Raw genomic sequence first — 27,923 nt, forward strand, 5'->3', positions numbered from 1 at the left:
CCTGATGTAGTCTATATGTCACCCTGTACTCCTACAGGACTGGAGTTGGACCCTGATGTAGTCTATATGTCACCCTGTACTCCTACAGGACTGGAGTTGGACCCTGATGTAGTCTATATGTCACCCTGTAGGACTGGAGTTGGACCCTGATGTAGTCTATATGTCACCCTGTACTCCTACAGGACTGGAGTTGGACCCTGATGTAGTCTATATGTCACCCTGTACTCCTACAGGACTGGAGTTGGACCCTGATGTAGTCTATATGTCACCCTGCAGGACTGGAGTTGGACCCCTGATGTAGTCTATATGTCACCCTGTACTCCTGCAGGACTGGAGTTGGACCCTGATGTAGTCTATATGTCACCCTGTACTCCTGCAGGACTGGAGTTGGACCCTGATGTAGTCTATATGTCACCCTGCACTCCTGCAGGACTGGAGTTGGACCCTGATGTAGTCTATATGTCACCCTGTACTCCTGCAGGACTGGAGTTGGACCCTGATGTAGTCTATATGTCACCCTGTACTCCTGCAGGACTGGAGTTGGACCCTGATGTAGTCTATATGTCACCCTGTACTCCTGCAGGACTGGAGTTGTTCCCTGATGTAGTCTATATGTCACCCTGTACTCCTGCAGGACTGGAGTTGGACCCTGATGTAGTCTATATGTCACACTGTACTCCTGCAGGACTGGAGTTGTTCCCTGATGTAGTCTATATGTCACCCTGTACTCCTGCAGGACTGGAGTTGGACCCTGATGTAGTCTATATGTCACCCTGTACTCCTGCAGGACTGGAGTTGTTCCCTGATGTAGTCTATATGTCACCATGTACTCCTGCAGGACTGGAGTTGGACCCTGATGTAGTCTATATGTCACACTGTAGGACTGGAGTAGGACCCTGATGTAGTCTATATGTCACACTGTAGGACTGGAGTTGGACCCTGATGTAGTCTATATGTCACACTGTAGGACTGGAGTTGGACCCTGATGTAGTCTATATGTCAAACTGTAGGACTGGAGTTGGACCCCTGATGTAGTCTATATGTCACCCTGTAGGACTGGAGTTGGACCCTGATGTAGTCTATATGTCACCCTGCAGGACTGGAGTTGGACCCTGATGTAGTCTATATGTCACCCTGTACTCCTGCAGGACTGGAGTTGGACCCTGATGTAGTCTATATGTCACCCTGTACTCCTACAGGACTGGAGTTGGACCCTGATGTAGTCTATATGTCACCCTGTACTCTTACAGGACTGGAGTTGAACCCCTGATGTAGTCTATATGTCACCCTGTAGGACTGGAGTTGGACCCTGATGTAGTCTATATGTCACCCTGTAGGACTGGAGTTGGACCCTGATGTAGTCTATATGTCACCCTGTACTCCTACAGGACTGGAGTTGGACCCCTGATGTAGTCTATATGTCACCCTGTACTCCTGCAGGACTGGAGTTGGACCCTGATGTAGTCTATATGTCACCCTGCAGGACTGGAGTTGGACCCTGATGTAGTCTATATGTCACCCTGTACTCCTACAGGACTGGAGTTGGACCCTGATGTAGTCTATATGTCACCCTGTACTCCTGCAGGACTGGAGTTGGACCCTGATGTAGTCTATATGTCACCCTGTACTCCTGCAGGACTGGAGTTGGACCCCTGATGTAGTCTATATGTCACCCTGTACTCCTACAGGACTGGAGTTGAACCCCTGATGTAGTCTATATGTCACCCTGTAGGACTGGAGTTGGACCCTGATGTAGTCTATATGTCACCCTGTAGGACTGGAGTTGGACCCCTGATGTAGTCTATATGTCACCCTGTACTCCTACAGGACTGGAGTTGGACCCTGATGTAGTCTATATGTCACCCTGTACTCCTGCAGGACTGGAGTTGGACCCTGATGTAGTCTATATGTCACCCTGTACTCCTACAGGACTGGAGTTGGACCCTGATGTAGTCTATATGTCACCCTGTACTCCTGCAGGACTGGAGTTGGACCCTGATGTAGTCTATATGTCACCCTGCAGGACTGGAGTTGGACCCTGATGTAGTCTATATGTCACCCTGTACTCCTACAGGACTGGAGTTGGACCCTGATGTAGTCTATATGTCACCCTGCAGGACTGGAGTTGGACCCTGATGTAGTCTATATGTCACCCTGTACTCCTACAGGACTGGAGTTGGACCCTGATGTAGTCTATATGTCACCCTGCAGGACTGGAGTTGGACCCTGATGTAGTCTATATGTCACCCTGTACTCCTGCAGGACTGGAGTTGGACCCTGATGTAGTCTATATGTCACCCTGCAGGACTGGAGTTGGACCCTGATGTAGTCTATATGTCACCCTGCAGGACTGGAGTTGGACCCTGATGTAGTCTATATGTCACCCTGCAGGACTGGAGTTGGACCCTGATGTAGTCTATATGTCACCCTGTACTCCTGCAGGACTGGAGTTGGACCCTGATGTAGTCTATATGTCACCCTGTACTCCTACAGGACTGGAGTTGGACCCTGATGTAGTCTATGTGTCACCCTGTACTCCTACAGGACTGGAGTTGGACCCTGATGTAGTCTATATGTCACCCTGTACTCCTGCAGGACTGGAGTTGGACCCCTGATGTAGTCTATATGTCACCCTGTACTCCTGCAGGACTGGAGTTGGACCCTGATGTAGTCTATATGTCACCCTGTACTCCTGCAGGACTGGAGTTGGACCCTGGAGTTGGACCCCTGATGTAGTCTATATGTCACCCTGTAGGACTGGAGTTGGACCCTGATGTAGTCTATATGTCACCCTGTAGGACTGGAGTTGGACCCCTGATGTAGTCTATATGTCACCCTGTACTCCCGCAGGACTGGAGTTGGACCCTGATGTAGTCTATATGTCACCCTGTACTCCTACAGGACTGGAGTTGGACCCTGATGTAGTCTATATGTCACCCTGTACTCCTGCAGGACTGGAGTTGGACCCTGATGTAGTCTATATGTCACCCTGTACTCCTGCAGGACTGGAGTTGGACCCTGATGTAGTCTATATGTCACCCTGCAGGACTGGAGTTGGACCCTGATGTAGTCTATATGTCACCCTGTACTCCTACAGGACTGGAGTTGGACCCTGATGTAGTATATATGTCACCCTGTACTCCTACAGGACTGGAGTTGGACCCTGATGTAGTCTATATGTCACCCTGTACTCCTACAGGACTGGAGTTGGACCCTGATGTAGTCTATATGTCACCCTGCAGGACTGGAGTTGGACCATGATGTAGTCTATATGTCACCCTGTACTCCTGCAGGACTGGAGTTGGACCCCTGATGTAGTCTATATGTCACCCTGCAGGACTGGAGTTGGACCCTGATGTAGTCTATATGTCACCCTGTACTCCTACAGGACTGGAGTTGGACCCTGATGTAGTCTATATGTCACCCTGTACTCCTGCAGGACTGGAGTTGGACCCTGATGTAGTCTATATGTCACCCTGTACTCCTGCAGGACTGGAGTTGGACCCTGATGTAGTCTATATGTCACCCTGTACTCCTGCAGGACTGGAGTTGGACCCCTGATGTAGTCTATATGTCACCCTGTACTCCTGCAGGACTGGAGTTGGACCCCTGATGTAGTCTATATGTCACCCTGTAGGACTGGAGTTGGACCCTGATGTAGTCTATATGTCACCCTGTACTCCTGCAGGACTGGAGTTGGACCCTGATGTAGTCTATATGTCACCCTGTACTCCTGCAGGACTGGAGTTGGACCCTGATGTAGTCTATATGTCACCCTGTACTCCTGCAGGACTGGAGTTGGACCCTGATGTAGTCTATATGTCACCCTGTACTCCTACAGGACTGGAGTTGGACCCCTGATGTAGTCTATATGTCACCCTGTACTCCTGCAGGACTGGAGTTGGACCCTGATGTAGTCTATATGTCACCCTGTACTCCTGCAGGACTGGAGTTGGACCCTGATGTAGTCTATATGTCACCCTGTACTCCTACAGGACTGGAGTTGGACCCTGATGTAGTCTATATGTCACCCTGCAGGACTGGAGTTGGACCCTGATGTAGTCTATATGTCACCCTGTACTCCTGCAGGACTGGAGTTGGACCCTGATGTAGTCTATATGTCACCCTGTACTCCTGGAGGACTGGAGTTGGACCCTGATGTAGTCTATATGTCACCCTGTACTCCTACAGGACTGGAGTTGGACCCTGATGTAGTCTATATGTCACCCTGTACTCCTGCAGGACTGGAGTTGGACCCTGATGTAGTCTATATGTCACCCTGTACTCCTGCAGGACTGGAGTTGGACCCTGATGTAGTCTATATGTCACCCTGTACTCCTGGAGGACTGGAGTTGGACCCTGATGTAGTCTATATGTCACCCTGTACTCCTGCAGGACTGGAGTTGGACCCTGATGTAGTCTATATGTCACCCTGTACTCCTGCAGGACTGGAGTTGGACCCTGATGTAGTCTATATGTCACCCTGCAGGACTGGAGTTGGACCCCTGATGTAGTCTATATGTCACCCTGCAGGACTGGAGTTGGACCCCTGATGTAGTCTATATGTCACCCTGTACTCCTGCAGGACTGGAGTTGGACCCTGATGTAGTCTATATGTCACCCTGCAGGACTGGAGTTGGACCCTGATGTAGTCTATATGTCACCCTGCAGGACTGGAGTTGGACCCTGATGTAGTCTATATGTCACCCTGTACACCTGCAGGACTGGAGTTGGACCCTGATGTAGTCTATATGTCACCCTGTACTCCTGCAGGACTGGAGTTGGACCCTGATGTAGTCTATATGTCACCCTGTACTCCTGCAGGACTGGAGTTGGACCCTGATGTAGTCTATATGTCACCCTGCAGGACTGGAGTTGGACCCCTGATGTAGTCTATATGTCACCCTGTACTCCTACAGGACTGGAGTTGGACCCTGATGTAGTCTATATGTCACCCTTCAGGACTGGAGTTGGACCCCTGATGTAGTCTATATGTCACCCTGTACTCCTACAGGACTGGAGTTGGACCCTGATGTAGTCTATATGTCACCCTGCAGGACTGGAGTTGGACCCTGATGTAGTCTATATGTCACCCTACAGGACTGGAGTTGGACCCTGATGTAGTCTATATGTCACCCTGTACTCCTACAGGACTGGAGTTGGACCCTGATGTAGTCTATATGTCACCCTGTACTCCTACAGGACTGGAGTTGGACCCTGATGTAGTCTATATGTCACCCTGTACTCCTACAGGACTGGAGTTGGACCCTGATGTAGTCTATATGTCACCCTGTAGGACTGGAGTTGGACCCTGATGTAGTCTATATGTCACCCTGTACTCCTACAGGACTGGAGTTGGACCCCTGATGTAGTCTATATGTCACCCTGTACTCCTGCAGGACTGGAGTTGGACCCTGATGTAGTCTATATGTCACCCTGTACTCCTGCAGGACTGGAGTTGGACCCTGATGTAGTCTATATGTCACCCTGTACTCCTGTAGGACTGGAGTTGGACCCTGATGTAGTCTATATGTCACCCTATACTCCTGCAGGACTGGAGTTGGACCCTGGAGTTGGACCCCTGATGTAGTCTATATGTCACCCTGTACTCCTACAGGACTGGAGTTGGACCCTGATGTAGTCTATATGTCACCCTGTACTCCTGCAGGACTGGAGTTGGACCCTGATGTAGTCTATATGTCACCCTGTACTCCTACAGGACTGGAGTTGGACCCTGATGTAGTCTATATGTCACCCTGTACTCCTGTAGGACTGGAGTTGGACCCTGATGTAGTCTATATGTCACCCTGTACTCCTGCAGGACTGGAGTTGGACCCTGATGTAGTCTATATGTCACCCTGTACTCCTACAGGACTGGAGTTGGACCCTGATGTAGTCTATATGTCACCCTGTACTCCTACAGGACTGGAGTTGGACCCTGATGTAGTCTATATGTCACCCTGTACTCCTGCAGGACTGGAGTTGGACCCTGATGTAGTCTATATGTCACCCTGTACTCCTGGAGGACTGGAGTTGGACCCTGATGTAGTCTATATGTCACCCTGTACTCCTGCAGGACTGGAGTTGGACCCTGATGTAGTCTATATGTCACCCTGTACTCCTGCAGGACTGGAGTTGGACCCTGATGTAGTCTATATGTCACCCTGCAGGACTGGAGTTGGACCCCTGATGTAGTCTATATGTCACCCTGCAGGACTGGAGTTGGACCCCTGATGTAGTCTATATGTCACCCTGTACTCCTGCAGGACTGGAGTTGGACCCTGATGTAGTCTATATGTCACCCTGCAGGACTGGAGTTGGACCCTGATGTAGTCTATATGTCACCCTGCAGGACTGGAGTTGGACCCTGATGTAGTCTATATGTCACCCTGTACACCTGCAGGACTGGAGTTGGACCCTGATGTAGTCTATATGTCACCCTGTACTCCTGCAGGACTGGAGTTGGACCCTGATGTAGTCTATATGTCACCCTGTACTCCTGCAGGACTGGAGTTGGACCCTGATGTAGTCTATATGTCACCCTGCAGGACTGGAGTTGGACCCCTGATGTAGTCTATATGTCACCCTGTACTCCTACAGGACTGGAGTTGGACCCTGATGTAGTCTATATGTCACCCTTCAGGACTGGAGTTGGACCCCTGATGTAGTCTATATGTCACCCTGTACTCCTACAGGACTGGAGTTGGACCCTGATGTAGTCTATATGTCACCCTGCAGGACTGGAGTTGGACCCTGATGTAGTCTATATGTCACCCTACAGGACTGGAGTTGGACCCTGATGTAGTCTATATGTCACCCTGTACTCCTACAGGACTGGAGTTGGACCCTGATGTAGTCTATATGTCACCCTGTACTCCTACAGGACTGGAGTTGGACCCTGATGTAGTCTATATGTCACCCTGTACTCCTACAGGACTGGAGTTGGACCCTGATGTAGTCTATATGTCACCCTGTAGGACTGGAGTTGGACCCTGATGTAGTCTATATGTCACCCTGTACTCCTACAGGACTGGAGTTGGACCCCTGATGTAGTCTATATGTCACCCTGTACTCCTGCAGGACTGGAGTTGGACCCTGATGTAGTCTATATGTCACCCTGTACTCCTGCAGGACTGGAGTTGGACCCTGATGTAGTCTATATGTCACCCTGTACTCCTGTAGGACTGGAGTTGGACCCTGATGTAGTCTATATGTCACCCTATACTCCTGCAGGACTGGAGTTGGACCCTGGAGTTGGACCCCTGATGTAGTCTATATGTCACCCTGTACTCCTACAGGACTGGAGTTGGACCCTGATGTAGTCTATATGTCACCCTGTACTCCTGCAGGACTGGAGTTGGACCCTGATGTAGTCTATATGTCACCCTGTACTCCTACAGGACTGGAGTTGGACCCTGATGTAGTCTATATGTCACCCTGTACTCCTGTAGGACTGGAGTTGGACCCTGATGTAGTCTATATGTCACCCTGTACTCCTGCAGGACTGGAGTTGGACCCTGATGTAGTCTATATGTCACCCTGTACTCCTACAGGACTGGAGTTGGACCCTGATGTAGTCTATATGTCACCCTGTACTCCTACAGGACTGGAGTTGGACCCTGATGTAGTCTATATGTCACCCTGTACTCCTGCAGGACTGGAGTTGGACCCTGATGTAGTCTATATGTCACCCTGTACTCCTACAGGACTGGAGTTGGACCCTGATGTAGTCTATATGTCACCCTGTAGGACTGGAGTTGGACCCTGATGTAGTCTATATGTCACCCTGTACTCCTACAGGACTGGAGTTGGACCCTGATGTAGTCTATATGTCACCCTGCAGGACTGGAGTTGGACCCTGATGTAGTCTATATGTCACCCTGTACTCCTACAGGACTGGAGTTGGACCCCTGATGTAGTCTATATGTCACCCTGTACTCCTGCAGGACTGGAGTTGGACCCTGATGTAGTCTATATGTCACCCTGTACTCCTGCAGGACTGGAGTTGGACCCTGATGTAGTCTATATGTCACCCTGTACTCCTGCAGGACTGGAGTTGGACCCTGATGTAGTCTATATGTCACCCTGTACTCCTGCAGGACTGGAGTTGGACCCCTGATGTAGTCTATATGTCACCCTGTACTCCTGCAGGACTGGAGTTGGACCCCTGATGTAGTCTATATGTCACCCTGTAGGACTGGAGTTGGACCCTGATGTAGTCTATATGTCACCCTGTACTCCTGCAGGACTGGAGTTGGACCCTGATGTAGTCTATATGTCACCCTGTACTCCTGCAGGACTGGAGTTGGACCCTGATGTAGTCTATATGTCACCCTGTACTCCTGCAGGACTGGAGTTGGACCCTGATGTAGTCTATATGTCACCCTGTACTCCTACAGGACTGGAGTTGGACCCCTGATGTAGTCTATATGTCACCCTGTACTCCTGCAGGACTGGAGTTGGACCCTGATGTAGTCTATATGTCACCCTGTACTCCTGCAGGACTGGAGTTGGACCCTGATGTAGTCTATATGTCACCCTGTACTCCTACAGGACTGGAGTTGGACCCTGATGTAGTCTATATGTCACCCTGCAGGACTGGAGTTGGACCCTGATGTAGTCTATATGTCACCCTGTACTCCTGCAGGACTGGAGTTGGACCCTGATGTAGTCTATATGTCACCCTGTACTCCTGGAGGACTGGAGTTGGATCCTGATGTAGTCTATATGTCACCCTGTACTCCTACAGGACTGGAGTTGGACCCTGATGTAGTCTATATGTCACCCTGTACTCCTGCAGGACTGGAGTTGGACCCTGATGTAGTCTATATGTCACCCTGTACTCCTGCAGGACTGGAGTTGGACCCTGATGTAGTCTATATGTCACCCTGTACTCCTGGAGGACTGGAGTTGGACCCTGATGTAGTCTATATGTCACCCTGTACTCCTGCAGGACTGGAGTTGGACCCTGATGTAGTCTATATGTCACCCTGTACTCCTGCAGGACTGGAGTTGGACCCTGATGTAGTCTATATGTCACCCTGCAGGACTGGAGTTGGACCCCTGATGTAGTCTATATGTCACCCTGCAGGACTGGAGTTGGACCCCTGATGTAGTCTATATGTCACCCTGTACTCCTGCAGGACTGGAGTTGGACCCTGATGTAGTCTATATGTCACCCTGCAGGACTGGAGTTGGACCCTGATGTAGTCTATATGTCACCCTGTACTCCTACAGGACTGGAGTTGGACCCTGATGTAGTCTATATGTCACCCTGCAGGACTGGAGTTGGACCCTGATGTAGTCTATATGTCACCCTGTAGGACTGGAGTTGGACCCTGATGTAGTCTATATGTCACCCTGTAGGACTGGAGTTGGACCCTGATGTAGTCTATATGTCACCCTGTACTCCTGCAGGACTGGAGTTGGACCCTGATGTAGTCTATATGTCACCCTGTACTCCTGCAGGACTGGAGTTGGACCTGATGTAGTCTATATGTCACCCTGTAGGACTGGAGTTGGACCCTGATGTAGTCTATATGTCACCCTGTACTCCTGCAGGACTGGAGTTGGACCCTGATGTAGTCTATATGTCACCCTGTACTCCTGCAGGACTGGAGTTGGACCCTGATGTAGTCTATATGTCACCCTGTACTCCTGCAGGACTGGAGTTGGACCCTGATGTAGTCTATATGTCACCCTGCAGGACTGGAGTTGGACCCCTGATGTAGTCTATATGTCACCCTGTACTCCTACAGGACTGGAGTTGGACCCTGATGTAGTCTATATGTCACCCTTCAGGACTGGAGTTGGACCATGATGTAGTCTATATGTCACCCTGTACTCCTACAGGACTGGAGTTGGACCCTGATGTAGTCTATATGTCACCCTGTACTCCTGCAGGACTGGAGTTGGACCCTGATGTAGTCTATATGTCACCCTGCAGGACTGGAGTTGGACCCCTGATGTAGTCTATATGTCACCCTGTACTCCTACAGGACTGGAGTTGGACCCTGATGTAGTCTATATGTCACCCTGCAGGACTGGAGTTGGACCATGATGTAGTCTATATGTCACCCTGTACTCCTGCAGGACTGGAGTTGGACCCTGATGTAGTCTATATGTCACCCTGTACTCCTGCAGGACTGGAGTTGGACCCTGATGTAGTCTATATGTCACCCTGCAGGACTGGAGTTGGACCCCTGATGTAGTCTATATGTCACCCTGTACTCCTACAGGACTGGAGTTGGACCCTGATGTAGTCTATATGTCACCCTTCAGGACTGGAGTTGGACCCTGATGTAGTCTATATGTCACCCTTCAGGACTGGAGTTGGACCCTGATGTAGTATATATGTCACCCTGCAGGACTGGAGTTGGACCCTGATGTAGTCTATATGTCACCCTACAGGACTGGAGTTGGACCCTGATGTAGTCTATATGTCACCCTGTACTCCTACAGGACTGGAGTTGGACCCTGATGTAGTCTATATGTCACCCTGTACTCCTACAGGACTGGAGTTGGACCCTGATGTAGTCTATATGTCACCCTGTACTCCTACAGGACTGGAGTTGGACCCTGATGTAGTCTATATGTCACCCTGTAGGACTGGAGTTGGACCCTGATGTAGTCTATATGTCACCCTGTACTCCTACAGGACTGGAGTTGGACCCTGATGTAGTCTATATGTCACCCTGTACTCCTACAGGACTGGAGTTGGACCCCTGATGTAGTCTATATGTCACCCTGTACTCCTACAGGACTGGAGTTGGACCCTGATGTAGTCTATATGTCACCCTGTACTCCTGCAGGACTGGAGTTGGACCCTGATGTAGTCTATATGTCACCCTGTACTCCTGCAGGACTGGAGTTGGACCCTGATGTAGTCTATATGTCACCCTGCAGGACTGGAGTTGGACCCTGATGTAGTCTATATGTCACCCTGTACTCCTGCAGGACTGGAGTTGGACCCTGATGTAGTCTATATGTCACCCTGTAGGACTGGAGTTGGACCCCTGATGTAGTCTATATGTCACCCTGCAGGACTGGAGTTGGACCCTGATGTAGTCTATATGTCACCCTGTACTCCTGCAGGACTGGAGTTGGACCCTGATGTAGTCTATATGTCACCCTGCAGGACTGGAGTTGGACCCCTGATGTAGACTATATCGCTAACGATGAGAGTTTAAAGAAGTACCTTCAATGACAGCACCTCCACAGCTTGAACAGATTCCGTCAGCTTGCTCTTCACAAACGTGTTTCCTTCACAGAGCAGCTCATCCAGGGTCAGTAACTGGAACTGTAGAAGGCAACACCCGTCAGTCCTACCTCCTCTAGCAACTGTAGAGGGCAACACCATCAGTCCTACCTCCTCTACCAACTGTAGAGGGCAACACCATCAGTCCTACCTCCTCTACCAACTGTAGAGGGCAACACCCGTCAGTCCTACCTCCTCTACCAACTGTACAGGGCAACACCCGTCAGTCCTACCTCCTCTAGCAACTGTAGAGGGCAACACCCGTCAGTCCTACCTCCTCTACCAACTGTAGAGGGCAACACCATCAGTCCTACCTCCTCTACCAACTGTACAGGGCAACACCATCAGTCCTACCTCCTCTACCAACTGTACAGGGCAACACCATCAGTCCTACCTCCTCTACCAACTGTACAGGGCAACACCATCAGTCCTACCTCCTCTACCAACTGTACAGGGCAACACCATCAGTCCTACCTCCTCTACCAACTGTACAGGGCAACACCATCAGTCCTACCTCCTCTACCAACTGTAGAGGGCAACACCATCAGTCCTACCTCCTCTACCAACTGTAGAGGGCAACACCATCAGTCCTACCTCCTCTACCAACTGTAGAGGGCAACACCATCAGTCCTACCTCCTCTACCAACTGTAGAGGGCAACACCATCAGTCCTACCTCCTCTACCAACTGTAGACGGCAACACCATCAGTCCTACCTCCTCTACCAACTGTAGAGGGCAACACCATCAGTCCTACCTCCTCTACCAACTGTAGAGGGCAACACCATCAGTCCTACCTCCTCTACCAACTGTAGACGGCAACACCATCAGTCCTACCTCCTCTACCAACTGTAGAGGGCAACACCATCAGTCCTACCTCCTCTACCAACTGTACAGGGCAACACCCGTCAGTCCTACCTCCTCTACCAACTGTACAGGGCAACACCCGTCAGTCCTACCTCCTCTACCAACTGTACAGGGCAACACCCGTCAGTCCTACCTCCTCTACCAACTGTAGAGGGCAACACCATCAGTCCTACCTCCTCTACCAACTGTACAGGGCAACACCATCAGTCCTACCTCCTCTAGCAATAACATATTCATATTGTGCTATATCTTGTTGTTGTAGTGTAAATAATATTGTGGTGAAGACTAACGGTACATACATCGACAGGAAACATGGATAAACGGTTTCCAGCCACATCCAGCACTCTGAGCTTCATCAGCATAATAATACCCTGAGGGAAAAGAGGACCGCTTTCAGGACAGTAAACAATCAGGTCATGAAACAATATCAGCAAAACTGACTAACAATGAAACCTAAGAAAGTGGAGGATCGGTAACCTCATTTATAAGCAAAGCCAGTGAAAATGGACAACAGGCACAATATGAAGAATGAAACCTAAGAAAGACGAAACATCAGACATTAAGTACAACCTGGACACCCACCCACCTCTGGCAGCTGTGTGAGGTTGTTTCTTGCCAGATATAATCTGGCCAGATGTGACAGACTGTATATCTGTTTGGGCAGTCTGGGCAGCTTGTTGTTGGTTAAATTCATATCGACCAACTTCTTGAGAAACCCTATTTCTACAGGAAGTTCCTCCAATTGGTTGTGCAGTAAACTGAGGGTTTCTAGGTTAGAAAGACTGAGAAAAGAGAACACATGGTGACGAGATCATTCTGTATTTAGCCTAATCTCAGTTAACCCACAACTAAAATCTGGATTCATTTGGCCAGATGCTCAATATGTTTACATAGGCAGCCCAATTCTGATATTATTTTTTTTACATTGGTGAGAAAAGATCTGATGTGATTGGTCAAAAGACCAATTAGTGTAAACATCATTTAATGTAAGCATCTGACCAAATTACTCAAGATTTTAATTCTGGGTTAATCGAGATTTCATTAATTGGTATTTTTTTTACCCAATCAGATCAGCTCTGCAATAGCCTGACGCGTCACACTAAATGATTCCGCTGCTCGGTCTTTCGCTACAGACTTCAGTCTGAGACTGAGTCGTTTGTGGTGACGAGGAGCATGTACAAAACAAAGTCATCAGCTATTGGATCATCGCTAACCAATCAGAGTATCAATGACGAATTTTCTAACCGCCGCTTTACCCACGTGTTCTGGCTCTGACCCAACCAAATCGATTTCTGGACCAATCAGATGGCTCGAATGTGCTTGCGTTCAGTGAAGGGTCTGGGAGGTACTCAGATCCAGACTCATTGAGGAGAAGGAACTAACGTCTGTGGGCGTGGCGCAGTGTTCGGTCAGAGCAAGGAGTCTGGGTAGCCAGGTAAACTCTGAAAAAAGAGCTGATGTGATTGGTCAAAAGACCAATTAGGGTCGTGGGACTATTTTTTTTATTTAAATGAGCTGCCTGTGTAAACACAACCTATATTGTCTATTCCTCTGTCACGTACAGGTTTACTGTATGAATCACAATTAGGCTATTGGTCAACAAAATGGTACCTTTTAATCTCTGGAGGAAGGACTGTGATGTGATTGTGGTTCAGATTGAGGAGAGTGAGGTTATCAAGTCCTTCTGCAAGATCAAATATATAGTGATGAATCTGAGCGTGTGTGTGATGATGATGATGAGTGATTATCATGGTATGGATGGTTCTGTACAGTACCTATTTAAGTCTTAATCCATATCGACAGCAGCATAGCTTACCCAACACCTCAGGTGGCAATCTTGTAATGTGGTTTCCAAACAAATAAAGTTTTTTCAACGAGTTCAGGTACCTCAGAACAGATGGGATCTCCTCCAGAGAATTATTTCCCAAATTGAGTTCTGTCAACTTTGCAGGATTGCAAAAAGAGAACAAAAAAAGCAACATAAGCAAGATAAATACATTGGTTAAATAGCTCGCAGGCAAGTCAAGGAACCTAAGACATAACTGTACTATAGCTAACAAGCACACAAGGTGTTTGCATAGAAGTCTGGCTGGCTAGCTCAGCGTTACCGGTACTCACGTTGTGTAACGTCTGCAGTTCCGCAGGCAGAGTCGTAAGGTAGTTATTGTTCAAATGAAGGGTCGAAATATTTGTTAATCTCGCAACCGATGTGGGAACGTCGGTCATTTTCTTCGAGCTCAAATTGAAGGACTTTGAGTTAGCTTTCAAAGCTCTGATAACCAGATTGTTAGCCATGATTTGTTAGCCAGGATAAAAACACAACGTCCTACAAGGTAGGCAGGTTCCCATAGAAACGAGATGCTCGTCAACTGACGGAAATCCCATTTGCGACACTTTAGTGAACTCTGTCGGTCTCTCCTGGAAATCTGTTTTAACTTCAGGAGAGAGAGGAACTATTTCCTTCTGGCCATTGCGTTTCAAACAAATGTATCGTTTCAACTTCAGAATCATTCTAGCTACTATAAAAGCATATCCCTAACCTCATCACACGTTGAATTTAAATCAAATGGACATTGGACATTCAACAATCAACAGGATAATATGCTGTAATGTTTTTGGCATGAATGTCTTTCCAGCGGGAAATGAAACTGGAATTGAAAAACATTTTATTGTATGAAACAATATTGTCCATCAGCGAGTGTAACGACCCTGGGTTTATAAGCATGGAGACCGACTCTGCCGTTTTTGGGGCACAGCCGATAGCGAGCTGGACTTCGGGCTAGAAGGTCGAGGGTTCGAGACCTGCTCCCTGCCTGTTTCATTACAATACACACAAAAAAAGACCATCAGCCTTTGATATATTGCGGTCATTAGAAATAACAGTACATCACCACCAAAATATATATTTAATAGGTAACATTTCCATTGTGATTTCAGAGGTATTAACAAGCACTGATGAAGGATGTACAAAGTTACTTCCAATTCTTCCTCAGCTCTCTGTGATGGTAACTATTCTCTATGTGATGGTAACTATTCTCTCAGTGATGGTAACTATTCTCTCTGTGATGGTAACTATTCTCGCTGTCATGGTAACTATTCTCGCTGTCATGGTAACTATTCTCGCTGTGATGGTAACTATTCTCTCTGTGATGGTAACTATTCTCTCTGTGATGGTAACTATTCTCTCTGTGATGGTAACTATTCTCGCTGTGATGGTAACTATTCTCTCTGTGATGGTAACTATTCTCTCTGTGATGGTAACTATTCTCTCTGTGATGGTAACTATTCTCTCTGTGATGGTAACTGTTCTCTCTGTGATGGTAACTGTTCTCGCTGTGATGGTAACTATTCTCTCTGTGATGGTAACTATTCTCTCTGTGATGGTAACTATTTTCTCTGTGATGGTAACTATTCTCACTGTGATGGTAACTATTCTCGCTGTGATGTTAACTATTCTCTCAGTCCCCACATAGGTAGGTAGGTGGTAATATTTTCAGTGACTCTGCCTTTCTCTCCTCCCATCGAATTCCTTGGATGGCAAGTCTGTGTGTATGCAGGGGATCTCCGGGAGTAAAATAATTTTGTCATTTGTGAATTCATATGTTTTACATTGGTTTTTTCCCAACATTTTTTCAACTTCCACCCATGCCTGACTTTATCATTCGTTATAATTTAACTCAATGCGTCTCAGCTTTCTTCTTGAGTTCCTTCGTACGTTCCACTGAGTTGTAATGTTCTCTCTGTCCATACGCATGACGCATATAACTGAAAAATAATATTAACAATTAAAAAAGGCCCAATTCATAATTTGGCATCATTTGTTATTCAACAAAATGGCAGCCCTCGTCTCTTGTTTATCTATACGGCTGAGGAATGGGGTTGGAGAATTGTAACCAATCAAATTCATTGGTAGACGAAGCTGGGGAAGTTTGGAGGTGACATGGTACTAGCATAATGGGAGACTTGTTAAATTCCTCTCCAATGATTATGGCTTGGAGAATCAGCTTGGAGCACTTCTATTGGCAGTTGAAGGACCTGTGTCAGAGCTCTCAGCTGTTAGGAAACAAAGAATCATCATACATTACATTTACATTTGAGTCATTTAGCAGACGCTCTTATCCAGAGCGACTTACAAATTTACCTTTTTTTTTAAATATATTTAACTAGGCAAGTCAGTTAAGAACAAATTCTTATTTTTCAATGACGGCCTAGGAACAGTGGGTTAACTGCCTGTTCAGGGGCAGAACGACAGATTTGTACCTTGTCAGCTCGAGGATTTGAACTTGCAACCTTTCGGTTACTGGTCCAACGCTCTAACCACTAGGCTACCCTGCCGCCCCCCCATACATGAATGGGCTCCCGAGTGGCGCGGTGGTCACCCCTACCTTTTTTTACCAAAGGTATCTGTGATCAACAGATGCATATCTGTATTCCCAGTCATGTGAAATCCATAGATTAGGGCCTAATGAATTCATTTCAATTGACTGATTTCCTTATACGAGTGCTCCCGAGTGGCGCAGCGGTCTAAGGCACTGCATCTCAGTGCTAGAGGCCTCACTACAGACACCCTGGTTCGAATCCAGGCTGTATCACAACCGGGTGTGATTGGGAGTCCCATAGGGCGGTGTACAATTGGCCCAGGTTTGGCCGGTGTAGGCCGCATGGTAAATACGAGTTAGTTCTTAACTGAGTTGCCCCTGGATAGGGCCAACCAGGCAGGATATAACCCTACCCACTTTGCCAAAGCACAGTACCCACACCACTAGATGGATATCAACAGACCACCAACTGTTAAGAGAATTTTGTTCTCAATGTTCATAAACTGAACTTCAATTAAACTACTCTGTCTGTTACTAAGAATTTGTAAGGTTCTTATTGAAATCAGACAGAGGCCAGTCTACGATAGTCAGCTATGTTTATTTACGAGAGCTCTGCTGTGCATATACAAAAACGTCCCTTTTATAATATTCTCTTAACCTATACATACACACTAAACTTTGGATTCTCTCTTCTTCTCCTGGAGTCTCATCAAAGTTTATTACCACAGCTGACAGATACGGGAAATCCTTAGGGGCTCTCCATGAAGAACTCCTCCACCACACGAGCCTGAAAAAACAGGACAAAAAGATTGTGTCAGTGAATCAACACACTCAAGTCGAGTATAACAAAAAAAAAGCATGACGTGGGAAGGCCAGTGACTCAACCCCCTCGGCAGAGTTGCAAAGAAAGATATATAGTATTAGGCCCCGGTGCACAACTGAGCAAGAGGACAAGTGCATTAGTGTCTAGTTTGAGAAACAGACGCCTCACATGTCCTCAATTGGCAGCTTCATTAAATTAAATTATATATATATATATATAACACACACACACAGTACCAGTCAAAAGTATGGACACACCCATACATTCAAGGGTTTTCTTTATTTGTACTATTTTCTACATTGTAGAATAATCGTGAAGACATCAAAACTATTAAATAACACATATGGAATCATGTAGTAACCAAACAAGTGTTAAATATTTTTTGAGATTTTAGATTCTTCAAAGTAGCCACCCTTTGCCTTGATGACAGCTTTGTACACTCTTCGCATTCTCTCAACCAGCTTCATGAGGTAGTCACCTGGAATGCATTTCAATTAACAGGTGTGCATTCTTATAAGTTAATTTGTGGAATTTATTTCCTTCTTAATGCATTTGAGCCAATCAGTTGTGTTGTGACAAGGTAGGGGGGTATACAGAAGATAGCCCTATTTGGTAAAAGACCAAGTCCTCTCATGGCAAGAACAGTTCAAGTAAACAAAGAGAAACGATAGTCCATCATTACTTTAAAACGTTTTATGGCTGCGGGGCAGTATTGAGTAGCTTGGATGAAAGGTGCCCAGAGTAAACTGCCTGCTCCTCAGTCCCAGTTGCTAATATATGCATATTATTTGTATATTTGGATAGAAAACACTCGGAAGTTTCTAAAACTGTTTGAATTATGTCTGTGAGTATAACAGAACTCATATGGCAGGCAAAAACCTGAGAAAAATATCCAACCAGGAAGTGGGAAATCGGAGGTTGGTCGATTTTCAAATCAGCCCCTATCAAATACACAGTGGGATATGGGTCATTTTGCACTTCCTAAGGCTTCAACTAGATGTCAGTCTATATAACCTTGTCTGATGCTTCTACTGTGAAGTGGGGCCGAATGAGAGGGGATTGAGTCAGGTCTATCATGACCTGAACATGCGCTGACCATGCGCGTTCATGTGAGAGCGAGCACTGTTCCATCGCACTTCTGAAGACAAAGAAATTCTCCGGTTGGAACATTATTGAAGATTTATGTTAAAAACATCCTAAAGATTGATTCAATACATCGTTTGGCATGTTTCTACTGACTGTAACGGAACTTTTTGACATTTCGTCTGCTTTTAGTGAACGCACTTCATGACTTTGGATTTGTTTACCAAACGCGCTAACAAAAGTAGCTATTTGGACATAAATGGAAATTACCGAACAAATCAAACATTTATTGTGGAACTGGGATTCCTGGGAGTGCATTTTGATGAAGATCAAAGGTAAATGAATATTTATATTGTTATTTCTGACTTCTGTTGACTGCACAATATGGCAGATATATTTCTGTCTTGATTGGGCTCTGAGCTCCGACCTCAGATTATTGCATGGTTTGCTTTTTTCGTAAAGTTTTTTTGAAATCTGACACAGCGGTTGCATTAAGGAGAAGTGGATCTAAAATTCCATGTATAACACTTGTATCTTTTATCAATGTTTATTATGAGTATTTCTGTAAATTGATGTGGCTCTCTGCAAAAATCACTTGATGTTTTTGGAACTACTGAACATAACGCGCCAATGTATACTGAGATTTTTTTTATATAAATATGCACTTTATCGAACAAAACATACATGTATTGTGTAACATGAAGTCCTATTAGTGTCATCTGATGAAGATCATCAAAGGTTAGTGATTCATTTTATCTCTATTTCTGCTTTTTGTGACTCCTGTCTTTGGCTGTAAAAATGACTGTGTTTTTCTGTGATTTGGCGGTGACCTAACATAATCGTTTGTGGTGCTTTCGCTGTAAAGCCTTTTTGAAATCGGACACTGTGGTGGGATTAACAACAAGATTACATTTAAAATGGTATAAGATACTTGTATGTTTGAGGAATTTTAATTATGAGATTTCTGATGTTTGAATTAGGCGCCCTGCACTTTCACTGGCTGTTGTCATATCGATCCCGTTAACAGGATTGCAGCCATAAGAAGTTATTAAGACATGAAGGTCAGTCAATCTGGAAAATTTCAAGTACTTTGAAAGCTTCTGCAAGTGTAGTTACAAAAAACCATCAAGCGCTATGATGAAACTGGCTCTCGTGAGGACCGCCACAAGAAAGGCAGACCGAGAGTTACCTCTGCTGCAGAAGATAAGTTCATTAGAGTTACCAACCTCAGAAATTGCAGCACCAAATAAATGCTTCACAGAGTTCAAGTAACAGACACATCGCAACATCAACTGTTCAGAGGAGACTGCGTGAATCAGGCCTTCATGTTCAAATTGCTGCAAGGAAACCATTACTAAAGGACATCAATAAGAAGAAGAGACTTGCTTGGGTCAAGAAACACGAGCAATGGATATTAGACTGGTGGAAATCTGAGATTTGAAAATTTGAGATTTTGGTTCCAACCACCGTGTCTTTGTGGGACGCAGAGTAAGTGAACGGATGATCTCTGAATGTGTATTTCCCACCGTAAAGCATGGAGGAGGTGGTGTGATAGTGTAGGGATGCTTTTCTGGTGACACTGTCTGTGATTTATTTAGAATTCAAGGTAAACTAAACCAGTATGGCTACCACAGCATTCTGCAGCGATATGCCATCCTACCTGGTTTGGGCTTAGTGGGACTATCATTTGTTTATCAACAGGACAATGCCCAACACACCTCCAGGCTGTGTAAGGACTATTTTACAATAAAGGAGAGTGATGGAGTGCTGCATTAGATAACCTGGCCTCCACAATCCCCCGACCTCAACCAAATTTAGATGGTTTGGGATGAGTCGAACCGCAGAGTGACGGAAAAGCAGCCAACAAGTGCTCAGCATACATGGGAACTCCTTCAAGACTGTTGGAAAAGCAGTCCAGGTGAAGCTGGTTGAGAGAATGCCAAGAGTGTGCAAAGCTGTTAAAGGCAAAGGGTTTGAAGAATCTCAAATATATTTTGATTTGTTTAACACTTTTTTGGTTACTACATGATTCCATGTGTTATTTCATAGTTTTGATGTCTTCACTATTATTCTACAATGTAGAAAATAGTACAAATAAAGAAAAAACCTTTAATGAGTAGGTGTTCTAACACTTGACTGGTAGTGTACTTCCAGACACATTTTACTCGGTTGTGATCGGTAGTGTAGCTAGCTAGCTAGCCAACTTTAGCCAGTTATCTTGGGTGCTTGGTTGCGACAAGCATGCATTGGCAGGCAAGCTGCAGAAGGACGAGCAGGCTACTATTCCCCATCGTTTATCAGTGCAATTTTGACTGCCAACTAACTGGAAAAGTTTATCTAATGTTCCTTCGTTAGATTTTAGCTCATCTTGTTCTGGTTAGTATTAGTTGTTGCTCTGGCTAGCATTAGTTGTTGCTCTGGCTAGCATTAGTTGTTGCTCTGGCTGGCATTAGTTGTTGCTCTGGCTGGCATTAGTTGTTGCTCTGGCTAGCAGTAGTTGTTGATCTGGCTAGCATTAGTTATTGATCTGGCTAGCATTAGTTGTTGATCTGGCTAGCATTAGTTGTTGATCTGGCTAGCATTAGTTGTTGATCTGGCTAGCATTAGTTGTTGATCTGACTAGCATTAGTTGTTGATCTGGCTAGCATTAGCTGTTGATCTGGCTAGCATTAGCTGTTGATCTGGCTAGCATTAGTTGTTGATCTGGCTAGCATTAGTTGTTGATCTTGTTAGCATTAGTTGTTGATCTTGTTGATGTGCATAACTGAGAGAGACCCTACCTTTTTATGGCTGTTTGATCAATAGGACGGTTCTCCTGGGGGTGTTAAAGATTTCAATGTTGCTAAAATGCTGTCAGTTCCAATTTAAAGGAACAATGTCCTGTAATTTCAGTACCTTTTTCACGAGAACTGGACAAAAATAATTCCCTAGCTCTGTACGTACCTGTACGGGCCCCAAAACACAGTCATGTGAGCGCAGATTTCAAATCTTGTCGGCTCCAGGATTCGAACCAGCGGACATTTGGTTATAACCAAGTAGCCTTATAGTATGTAACCCAGGGGTTTTCATTTGGACTATGACAGGCTAATTACTAATCAGACAGTACTTTTGACAGTATTTCAATCTGAACGAAAAATGGTTTGAAGTGACTGAAATGCATCAGAAAGGTATTGGGAAGTTCAGAACATCCTAATTTTGTATGTTATTTTTTCCCCCAGTCTGATTTAGTGCCTGGACTCTCTGAGTCCTGCGCAGCTTGTGGACATTGTACAGGGAAACAATAGTATAAAGCTTAAACAGTTTAAAACATAGAGAAACTATTTGTAGGAAGAAAACAGAAACTATTTGTAGGAAGAAAACAGAAACTATTTGTAGGAAGAAAACAGAAACCTCTTTATTACAGCCACATCTACTGGCTACTGGAGGTTACTGACGTAACCCCGGTTCTATGAACCAAGCGTGATTTAATTCATTTTATTTCAGAGGTTCTCTCGCCACCCCTAGTTTGGTAAATTCTGTAACCACTGATATGTTGACAACAGTTACCTTTTCGTCCGCTCCTCCTCCTCATGATGAGTCTAGTTGTTCCTCGTTTCTGATTCAGCTCAGCCCCCAGCTTGGTAATATTCTCAGTCAGCTGTTTACACCTCTTCTTGTCATTTTTGGGGACAGCATTTTTCAAGCTCTGGATTTTAGCTGAAACATGGTTTATAGTTTATGTCCCCTTCTCACAAATCACAATAGCCTATAGTAGTCATACAGCCATAACAAAAGCCTATAGTAGTCATACGGCCACAACAATACCCTATTTGGTATTTTATTATGGATCCCCATTAGCTGTTGCATAAGCAGCAGCTACTCTTCCTGGGGTCCACACAGAACATGAAACACAATACAGAATGACATAATACAGAACATCAATAGACAAGAACAGCTCAAGGACAGAACCACATAAAAAGAATGTGTAGGCACACGTAGCCTACGTATCAATGCATACACGCAAACTGTCTAGGTCATACAGCCATAACAATATCCTACGGTAGTCATACTGCAATAATAATAATTACCTAACTAGCTAACCTTAACACAGATACAAGTATATTTCACTAAACTAAACTGCTGTTTTGATTTTCAAAAAGTTAGACTTGTTATTAAAAAAAGAACAAATAAAATGAGTAGCTAGCTAGAATAACAGGTAGGCATGTCATATCTATCCCACTCGGGGTGTTACAACGGGAGTACAAGTTGAACGCAAACTACTAATACAGCAACGATATCATTGTAAATCTTAAACCTACATTTAATTATCAACCTTACAGATCCTTCTTCTCCTTGCGATGTTGCTTGGCTAAGATCTCCTCGTCTGTCTCTACCTTTTCCATCACTGTATTTGTTTCGTTTATAAATACTGTAACATATCCATGTTAGCGTTATGATTTTGCTGTTATGTAGAATCAGATCAAATTGAACGTCAGCTGACCGCTCATTACATTTTAAACGTGTTGCGCTGAATACTTCCGGTTATTGAAATATCGCGATTTTCATTGGTCATCCCATCACAACAGTTTCCTTAGTTGATTGGTTAGGTCTGAGATTCTAGTCGACGGAGTTCGTTTTAACTTGACGTTCAGTCCAAATTCACGTTCAATTTATAGGGGATATTATTATTTTCAGGACTCTTTAAAACGTTGGATCCTCAAAGACCGATTATATGGGATTGGCAACGAACAAAAACGCTAGTGAAGCTTTAACTAAATAACAAATATGTCCAAAAAACTTCATTGCCCAGAAATGTTTTCACCGTTCGAAGACTGTCTTCAACATCAATCACAGAATGATTGATTTTAATGTATCGTTCTTCAATGGTTGGTAGATATATGATCGATATCAACGGTGTAAAGTACCTAAGTAAAACATATACTGAACAAAGATATAAACGCAACATGCAACAATTTCAATAATTTAACTGAGTTACAGATCATATAAGGAAATCATCAATTAAAATAAATAAATGTGGTCCTTTATGGATTTCACATGACTGGGCAGAGGGGCGTATTTTAAGCAGGGTTGAAGACGGCGGTGTTTTCTGAGCTAAACTGACCAAGACGCACCACGAACAACAACTCATAAAAACTCACATAATTCTGCCCCAAAAACAATGACAATTTCTCTCAGGCAGTGGCATATGGGCTTTTTAGGTGAGCGCTGGTGCCGCCCTTTGATAAGCAGTGTCCACTTTGTCAAAGGCAGGGGCGCAAAATATTTAGCTTGTCTTTTCCCAACTCGCCTCTCTGGGGTGCTGTTGGAGAGATGCATCTCTGCAGCGCTCCACAAACAGTTCCTCCAAAAAATGATCTAACATAAATCATGTAACTATAGGATATGGTAGAAGGGGTTTGGTTATTTTCTGTAGCCTAAAAGCTGGAGATAAAATGTATGATAATGTAATGAGATGGACACATTTTACATCATGCAAGTTTGTCAGATCAAATAGCTTAACTTAAATGGCACTCGATCAAATAAAACATGACTTGTTTAACAAAGAACATATCCTAAAAACAGAACAGGTCCAAGTAAAATGGACAATATGGAATGGACAATCACAACTGTTGTCCAGGAGTTTCACCCCATTGTCATGATCAGTGGTTTCAAGTTTGAATTACCTCCATTTTTTGACAAGCTGATCAGAGCGGAAAAATTAAATACTTCTGCATTTCCCGCTGAGTAGACACATTGCAAATAGGCTCAACTCCTGATAAAGTTGGGTAGCTGATATTCAGAGTTTAAATAAATTCATTAGTCACAGAATCAGGACTAATATAGCCGATGTGTAACAGTATAACTTTAGACCGTCCGCTCGCCAAAGCCGCGGCCCTTGCAGAGCAAGGGGAAACACTACTTCTAGGTTTCAGAGCAAGTGACGTAACTGATTGAAACGCTATTAGCGCGTACCCGCTAACTAGCTAGCCATTTCACATCCGTTACAGTTGCAATGGCCTACCACATGGATGGGCATTCATAAAATTCCACTGCGTGCGACATGGTATGCTACACCCCAGGAAACACTAGCCGACCTCTTTTTTTGGTCCTCTCCAGACATCGTTTTTTTGTTGTTTTACAAACGGTAGATTTACCACTTAGAAAGAGCATTCATAGAATCAAATGTCAGGCAACGCTAAAAGCTACATCTCAGTAAGCACGGACTGATGCCTACGCATTTTAGACCGGCCTTGATTTCCAAAATCCACAAACATTGGTTTTTGGTCCGGACCAAATCTGAGCCAATCATAGATGTTTATGTTTGGTTCAGATTCTGTCCGGTCTGGACCAGCCTTGATTTGGCCCAAACATAGACTTATGTAAATTACTTATTTTTTAACTTTCAGTCAGAACCGAAAATGAACCTGATTTGAATGTCCAGAAAATAATTTTTTCCAACATCATGGAAAGTACGTATTTTAAACAAATGGAAAATAGCTTTTCACCTTTCATTCAGAAAATTAATTTAACCTAACTTCAACATTTGGAAAATATGTCTTTTAGACGTCTTTTCAAAGTCATTTTGCTTACTGTGACCATTCTAGTTTTGAGCTTATGGTGGCAGAATGTCAAGGACCGGCCTTGGGCGCAGCTATGGGTGGGCCTAGGAGGGCATAGGCCCACTCACTGGGGAGCCAGGCTCAGCCAATCAGGATGAGTTTTTCCCCACAAGGAGGTTTTATTACAGATAGATAACCTCCTCAGTTTCATCAGCTGTCCGGGTGGCTGGTCTCAGACGATCTCGCAGGTGAAGAAGCCGGATGTGGAGGTCCTTGGATGGTGTGGTTACATGTGGTCTGCGGTTGCGAGGCCGGTTGGATGTAATGCCAAATTCTCTAACACGATGTTGGAGATGGCTTATGGTAGAGAAATGAACATTAAATTCTCTGGCAACAGCTGTGGTGGGCATTCCTGCAGTCAGCATGCCAATTGAACACTCCCTCAAAACTTATATTTTTGACAACTTTTACTAAACCAGATTCCTAAATAACAGAATGTACTTTTTACTCCATGCATTTTCCCTGACACCCAAATGTACTCGTTACATTTTAAATGCTTAGGAGGACAGTAAATGGTCCAATTCACACACTTATCAACAGAACATCCCTGGTCATCCCTACTGCCTCTGATCTGGAGGACTCACTAAACAGAGAATATCCCTGGTCATCCCTACTGCCTCTGATCTGGAGGACTCACTAAACAGAGAACATCCCTGGTCATCCCTACTGCCTCTGATCTGGTGGACTCACTAAACCCACATGATTAGTTTGTAAATGATGTCTGGGTGCTGGAGTGTGGCCACTGGCTAAAATAAACAAGAAAATGGTACAGTCTGGTTTGCATTATGTAAGGAATTTGAAATGATTTATACTTTAATTTTAGTTTTGATACTTAAGTGTATTTTAGAAATTACATTTACTTTTAAAACTTAAGCATATTTAAAACCAAATACTTTTAGACTTTTACTCAAGTAGTATTTTACTGGGTGACTTTCACTTTTACTTGAGTCATTTTCTATTAAAGTATCTTTACTTTTACTCAAGTATGACAATTTCGTAGTTTTCCAGTATTATTGGTAACTATAGTGAACTGGGTACCATCACTGATCGATGTAATATACCTACAGTATTATTGGTAACTATAGTGAACTGGGTACCATCACTGATCGATGTAATATACCTACAGTATTATTGGTAACTATAGTGAACTGGGTACCATCACTGATCGATGTAATATACCTACAGTATTATTGGTAACTATAGTGAACTGGGTACCATCACTGATCGATGTAATATACCTACAGTATTATTGGTAACTATAGTGAACTGGGTACCATCACTGATCGATGTAATATACCTACAGTATTATTGGTAACTATAGTGAACTGGGTACCATCACTGATCGATGTAATATACCTACAGTATTATTGGTAACTATAGTGAACTGGGTACCATCACTGATCGATGTAATATACCTACAGTATTATTGGTAACTATAGTGAACTGGGTACCATCACTGATCGATGTAATATACCTACAGTATTATTGGTAACTATAGTGAACTGGGTACCATCACTGATCGATGTAATATACCTACAGTATTATTGGTAACTATAGTGAACTGGGTACCATCACTGATCGATGTAATATACCTACATTATTATTGGTAACTATAGTGAACTGGGTACCATCACTGATCGATATAATATACCTACAGTATTATTGGTAACTATAGTGAACTGGGTACCATCACTGATCAATGTAATATACCTATGATTCGTGACTGTAGTGTAAATGATATAAGTAGAAGATCTTCAAGAATGTATTGTATTTTACTGGACCAAACCTCATTGTTTTAGAGAACCCACCTTTATCATTCAGACAGCCTACCAGGTACGTCACTAGGGATTCATGTAGAGGGGGACTAAGCCTCTTATAGGGAGGTCTGTCCATACCCCCTGCGACGTCCCTGCAGCAGAACATTCCGTGGTCTTTCATCTGTTTAAACATAGAACAGACGAGAATAGTATAGAATGGCTCATGAAATTCATTGGATTTATATAGCGATTTTTTTTTCTAGACACTTATCACATTTTTTTTTTTTTTACAAGGGAACTCACCTCATCTATCACCAAGATCAGAATATAATGTAATAATGTAGATTCTTGGATAGTTGTGTTTCACCTTTAAAACACAGAATAGAAATAAAGTCTATGAACAGTCGTTTATTAGGCCTACAATAGATATTCTGGAGGATGCAAACTGTATAAATGAGAATTATTATTGGATCTACTTTGCAGGCCTACTAAATGTCATGTCACCAATGTGCATGAGGGGAACGGGTTGGTTTGGGGGGGTGATTTCGCTCTCTCTGCATTCCGTTGCTCATATCCCCCCCACCCCCGGTCCGGTTTAGGTCTCCGTAGCTCCACCTCCGAGGAACTGGCCTCGCCAAAGCAGTAGGCTACCACCGATTAGCTGGCCGCCCCCCCTCCTTAGGAAACACTGGCCAGAAGAGAGGCTCTGCCGCTGTTCGGCTCATTGTTTATTCGTCTGGTTTGGGTGTACTGCTGCCGCCATGGCCGACGAAGGCATGGATGAACGGTCCCCGTTGCTATCAGCACCGAACTCCGGGAATGTCACACCGTTGGAACCGCCGTCATACCTGCAGGACACAAGTCCAAGAGGTAAACAAACCAACGTTAGGCTATGACTCCCCTCCACGTATGCTGAATCGTTTTGGGCGTATCGTGTTGAGCAATGTTTTGCACAGTGCGTTAAATTCTAACGGGCAAGACAACGGCATCAGTCTAAAAAATCAAACCGACCGGCAGAAATCCGAAATCAGAAGATGGAGTTTGCGCTGTTTCAAAGAACAACGCAGGAGAATAATTTCACAACAATTCCCGTTGTAGTTGTGTTTTCTGTAGTGATGCATCACGATCTGTTGTTGTTGCTGGTTAATACTGTTTAAACACCCCCCCCCCCCCCCCCCCCCCCCCTCTACAAATATCTATAAGGAGATAAGTAATGTTGTC

The 27,923-nt window shown here is 44.7% G+C and overlaps 2 protein-coding genes across 5 annotated transcripts in view; one reads left to right on the top strand and one right to left on the bottom strand.

The window, feature by feature from the left end:
• Window positions 1-27,260, bottom strand: part of lrrc69 (leucine rich repeat containing 69) — a 91,814-nt gene extending 64,554 nt beyond the window's left edge. Inside the window, exons 1-12 of one of the 3 annotated variants that reach the window (XM_055877384.1) lie at window positions 27,179-27,260; window positions 27,006-27,069; window positions 26,754-26,883; window positions 22,645-25,242; window positions 21,893-22,042; window positions 17,109-17,227; window positions 14,240-16,174; window positions 13,938-14,064; window positions 13,733-13,805; window positions 12,708-12,903; window positions 12,421-12,492; window positions 11,198-11,299 (exon numbers count right to left, since the gene is read on the bottom strand). In XM_055877384.1, coding sequence (XP_055733359.1) covers window positions 11,198-11,299; window positions 12,421-12,492; window positions 12,708-12,903; window positions 13,733-13,805; window positions 13,938-14,064; window positions 14,240-14,416 — 747 coding nt within the window. In that variant the 5' untranslated portion in view covers window positions 14,417-16,174; window positions 17,109-17,227; window positions 21,893-22,042; ... (2 more) ...; window positions 27,006-27,069; window positions 27,179-27,260. The other 2 variants (XM_055877386.1, XM_055877385.1) reach the window with 2 other exon arrangements.
• Window positions 27,261-27,463: 203 nt separating this feature from the next.
• LOC129820318 (type 2 phosphatidylinositol 4,5-bisphosphate 4-phosphatase-like) overlaps window positions 27,464-27,923 on the top strand; it is a 78,050-nt gene continuing 77,590 nt past the window's right edge. For both annotated transcript variants that reach the window (XM_055877388.1, XM_055877389.1), the window contains exon 1: window positions 27,464-27,572. In XM_055877388.1, the coding sequence (XP_055733363.1) occupies window positions 27,464-27,572 (109 nt within the window). The remainder of the gene's footprint in view (window positions 27,573-27,923) is intronic.

Source organism: Salvelinus fontinalis, chromosome 22 (genome assembly GCF_029448725.1).
Source record: "Salvelinus fontinalis isolate EN_2023a chromosome 22, ASM2944872v1, whole genome shotgun sequence".
NCBI classification, from domain to species: domain Eukaryota; kingdom Metazoa; phylum Chordata; class Actinopteri; order Salmoniformes; family Salmonidae; genus Salvelinus; species Salvelinus fontinalis.